This window comes from Vigna unguiculata, chromosome 10 (genome assembly GCF_037176805.1).
Source record: "Vigna unguiculata cultivar grain cowpea cultivar isolate G323 ecotype 2 chromosome 10, ASM3717680v1, whole genome shotgun sequence".
NCBI classification, from domain to species: domain Eukaryota; kingdom Viridiplantae; phylum Streptophyta; class Magnoliopsida; order Fabales; family Fabaceae; genus Vigna; species Vigna unguiculata.
The window spans coordinates 12,458,945-12,463,722 of record NC_140801.1 but is presented as its reverse complement, the minus strand read 5'-3'; the positions used below and the strand labels follow the sequence as shown (position 1 = coordinate 12,463,722).

The window sequence follows — 4,778 nt, the reverse complement described above, 5'->3', positions numbered from 1 at the left end:
TTTAACAATTGTACATACTAAAGCAAACAATACTTCAATATGTAAAAGCTAAAATTTAGCTTCCTTCACCTTGTTTGACAGCTCAAAAGTTCTAAATGCACCTATTATACCAAAACACATTTACTCCACAAGATACTCTATCTACACATAGAAACATGATAAGGATGATCAAACTACATCACTATGATCACTTATTGTTGGCAAAAAGAAGGAAGTCTAGTGATTTTGAATGATGATCAAGCACTAATGAAGACAAAGTGTTTAATTATGCAAATGTTATCTTGTAAAATAAAATAAGTGTATTGTAGAATAGTTTAATTAAACTTAGAATCAGCAGCATTGCATTCGTCTCTCTAGAAGGTTTCTTATTTTTAGAAAAACTACAATGATAATCGATTATCACTGATAATCGATTATCTGTCCAGAACTTGTATTTTTCGAAAACCTACTGGAATAATCGATTATCTCCTGAAATAATCGATTATCCTGTTCAAATTTTTTTTTTCAGGAAACCTACTGGAATAATCAATTATCCTTAGTGATAATCGATTATCCTTGGCAGTTGGAACATAACGATTCAATTTTTAACCTAATTTTCAAAAACTCTATTTAAGGAACTGCAGTTCAACTTCAAAAACACCTTTTTAAGATTTAGAGTTCTTTGGCTGTGACTGCAAAGTGTTGCTCTGTGAGATTCTTAAAGAAAGCCTTGCAAAACCTAGTGTGAGTGAGTGATAACTTTTTCTAAGTGAGTTCTTAGAAGATTGAGTGTTGTGTTGTTGCTAGGAAAGCTGGTCATCCTCTGTGAGATTCAGGGGGAGTTTGGCTCATCTCTTGTGGTTGTTCAAGAGAGGTGTTTTCTAATCTTTACTCTTATATAATCTGTTGTAATTTGATTATTAAAGTGATTGAGTTAATCTCTTTGTTTAAGAGATTAACAACTGGACGTAGGGTCTTTTGATCCGAACCAGTATAAATATCAGTGTGCATCTTCTTCCCTTAAACTCCTTATTTATTTGCACTTGCATTTAAAGTAACTATTATTTTAAGTTAATTAATTAAATTTTGAGAAAAATTTTAAAATCTGTCAAGATTTTTAAAAATCCAATTCACCCCCTCTTGATTTTTGACCATTGTTTAGTCATTCCGTTGCGCGATACCAACAATTGGTATTAGAGCTTGCTTTGATGGTTATTCAAATTCTTCAAAAATGGTAGGGTCAAATCAAACTTTTGCTGAAGGTGCGTCTATCAATAGACCTCCACTTTTCACGGGTGAAAACTATCCTTTCTGGAAAGTCAGAATGCAAATATTTTTAGAATCAGTTTATAGGGGTATTTGGGATGTTGTTTTGAATGGACCATTTGTGCCTGTTAACGTTGTTAATGAAGTGCAGGAACCAAAGCCTTTTGCTCAATGGACTGCTGATGAAAACAGGCGAGCTCAATATGACGTTAAAGCCAGAAACATTATATCATGTGCTCTAACTCTTGATGAGTTCTACAGAATTTCTGTCTGCACCAGTGCACGCGAGATGTGGGAAATCCTTCGAGTGACTCATGAAGGAACTGACGATGTCAAACGAGCTAGAAAGAACTCCTTGATACAAGAATATGAGATGTTTCGAATGCAGCAGGGAGAAACCATCTACGATGTGCAGAAACGGTTCACACACATTGTCAACCATCTCAATGGGCTAGGTAAAACCTTTGATACTGATGAACTTAACATAAAAATTCTTAAATCTTTGAATAGGACTTGGCAGCCAAAGGTGACGGCTATCACGGAGTCACGTAATCTTGCAACAATGACCATAGCGGCTCTGTTTGGAAAACTGAGAGAGCACGAGCTTGAGCTGGGAAGACTGAATGATGAAGAAGATGAAGGAAGAAAGAAGAATGTTGCATTCAAAACTGAGGTTGTCAAAGGCAAGAAGCAAAAAGAGGAAGAAGATTCTGATGATGATGAGAATCTCAGTCTCATGATAAAGAAGTTCACAAAGTTCATGAAGTCCAAAGGAAGAAATCAATTCAAGAGTAATAAGAAGGAGAATCAAGGAAGCTCCTCAAAATTTAAATGCTATGGATGTGGAGAAACTGGTCATGTAAAAGCAGACTGTCCAAATTCAAAAAGGAGTGATGAAAAGAAAAGCAAGAAATATTATAAGAAAAAGGCATACATAGCATGGGAAGATAATGCCTCAAGTTCATCCAACTCTGAAGGATCCGATGAGGAAGAAGCAAACTTTTGCTTAATGGCCAATAGTGATCACTCTGATAGTGAGGTAAGTTCCTCTGACAATGAAAATGATTATGATTCTCTTTATGATGCTTTTCAAGAATTCCTTGCTAAATCCAGTAAACTAGATATTGCTCACAAAAAATTAAAAAAGGATTTTAAAGAGTTACAAGACAATCTTGAAAAATCTCTTGAAGAAGAAAATGTTTTGAAAAATAAAATCTTAAGTTTAGAAAATAGAGAAATTGAGGCAATTGAATGTGAATCTTGTAAAAGCTATATGTTTGAGTTAATGATTTTAGAAAAACAACTTAAAGATGCTTTAGAAAAGAAATCTTTTGAAAAACATGTTTTTGAGAAGAAGAATCTAAGTAGAAACAAATATGTTCCTAAAAATAAAAGGACTCGTAGAGTGTGGGTAGAAAAAGGAACTGCTCACTATAAAAATACTTGTTTAGCTACTTGTTTTTATTGCATGAAAAAGGGGCATACATCAAATAAATGCAATATTAAACATTATGATGTTCCAAATGGGAAGTATACTTGGATGCCTATTGCTAGATAATTTTTATATCTTTCTAACCCCAAGGACCCAATAAAGTTAATGGGGACCTAAAGAAATTATTTTTCTTATTTTGTAGTTAACTTCCAAAGCCAAAAAATCAATGTGGTACCTTGACAGTGGATGCTCAAGACACATGACAGGTGATAAAAGGAAGATCAAGAATCTCAAAAGAAAGGATCAAGGATTTGTCACATATGGAGATAACAACAAAGGGAAAATAATTGGAATTGGAGATGTTGGTGGAGGGGATACCTTGGAGATCAAGGATGTGCTACTTGTAGAAGGACTGAAGCACAATCTCCTCAGTATTAGTCAACTATGCGACAAAGGTCTCAGTTATCTTTGAAAGTGATTACTGCACTATCCACCAAAAGAATTCTAAGGAAATTGCTCTGAAAGGTATGAGACACAACAATATCTATTTAATTGATCTTGATTATGCATCATCTAGTGATATAACATGTCTCGTTGCAAAAGAAGAAAATCCTTGGTTGTGGCATAAAAGGGCTGCTCATATTCACATGAAACAGTTGAATAAGTTGATTTCTAAGGATTTAGTAATTGGTTTACCAAAAATAAAATTTGAAAAAGATAAAAATATGTGCTGCTTGTCAAAAAGGAAAATAAGTAAGATCATCCTTTCATTCAAAAAAATATTTTATCTACTTCAAAGCCTTTAGAGCTTTTGCATATGGATTTATTTGCTCCCTTTAGGATTAAGAGTTATGGAGGAAATTATTATGCTCTTGTTATCGTGGATGACTACTCTAGGTTTACTTGGACCTTCTTTCTTACCTTAAAAAGTGAAGCCTTTAAAGCATTTAAAAAATTTGCAAAATTAGTTCAAAATGAAAAAGATTTGAAAATTAAGATTATAAGAAGTGATCATGGTGGGGAATTTCAAAATGAGTCATTTGAAAAAAATTTTCATGAAAATGGAATTTTGCATAATTTCTCTGCACCTAGGACACCTCAACATAATGGAGTTGTAGAGAGGAAAAATAGATCCTTAGAGGAACTAGCTAGAACAATGTTAAATGAATATAATGTTCCTAAATATTTCTGGACTGATGCTGTGAGTACTGCATGTTATGTTTTAAATAGAATGCTTATTAGGCCTATTTTAAAAATTACTCCTTATGAATTATTTAAAGGTAGAAAGCCAAATGTTGCTCATCTTAAAATTTTTGGATGCAAGTGTTTTGTTTTAAATAATGGAAAAGAAAATTTAGGAAAATTTGATTCTAAAGCTGATGAGGCAATATTTCTAGGATATTCTCTTACTAGTAAAGCATATAGAGTCTTTAATCGAAGGACTTTGAATGTTGAAGAATCCATGCATGTTGTCTTTGATGAAGTTGTAGACCTTGAGGTGAACCCTCTTGAATCAAATAAGCAAATTACAGGTGATGAAGAATATATTCAGGAGACCCTTGATGAGATGTATTTAAATGAGAATCCACCTTTTCAATCTGAAGATATTGAAAAATGCTGGAAGTCACAAGAGGACTATCTCTAGACAACATCATTGGTGATATTTCAAAAGGGGTAATCACTAGAAATATGAATAATTTATGTATGAATGTTGCTTTTGTTTCATAGATTGAACCAAAAAATGTTCAAGAAGCTCTTCAAGATGATCAATGGTGCATTGCAATGCAAGAGGAGCTCAATCAATTTGAAAGAAATAAAGTATGGGAGTTGATTCCAAGAAATGAATCACTTCAAGTGATTGGGACAAGATGGGTTTTCAGAAATAAGATGGATGAGGATGGAAATATTACTAAGAACAAAGCTAGGCTTGTGGCAAAGGGATATCGACAAGAAGAAGGTATAAACTATGATGAAACATATGCCCTTGTTGCAAGGTTAGAAGCTATACGCTTACTTCTTGCTTATGCCTCTATTATGAAATTTAAATTATATCAAATGGATGTCAAAAGTGCTTTCCTAAATGGTTTTATCAAAGAAGATG

At 33.3% G+C, this 4,778-nt stretch overlaps 1 protein-coding gene across 1 annotated transcript; it reads left to right on the top strand.

Moving 5' to 3' along the window:
* Positions 1-1,210: 1,210 nt before the first annotated feature.
* On the top strand, positions 1,211-4,322 carry LOC146882156 (uncharacterized). The gene is made up of 3 exons (XM_085667299.1): positions 1,211-2,284; positions 2,880-3,132; positions 4,075-4,322. The coding sequence occupies exons 1-3, from the start codon at positions 1,211-1,213 to the stop codon at positions 4,320-4,322; spliced, it is 1,575 nt and encodes a 524-aa protein (XP_085523425.1).
* Positions 4,323-4,778: the final 456 nt, after the last annotated feature.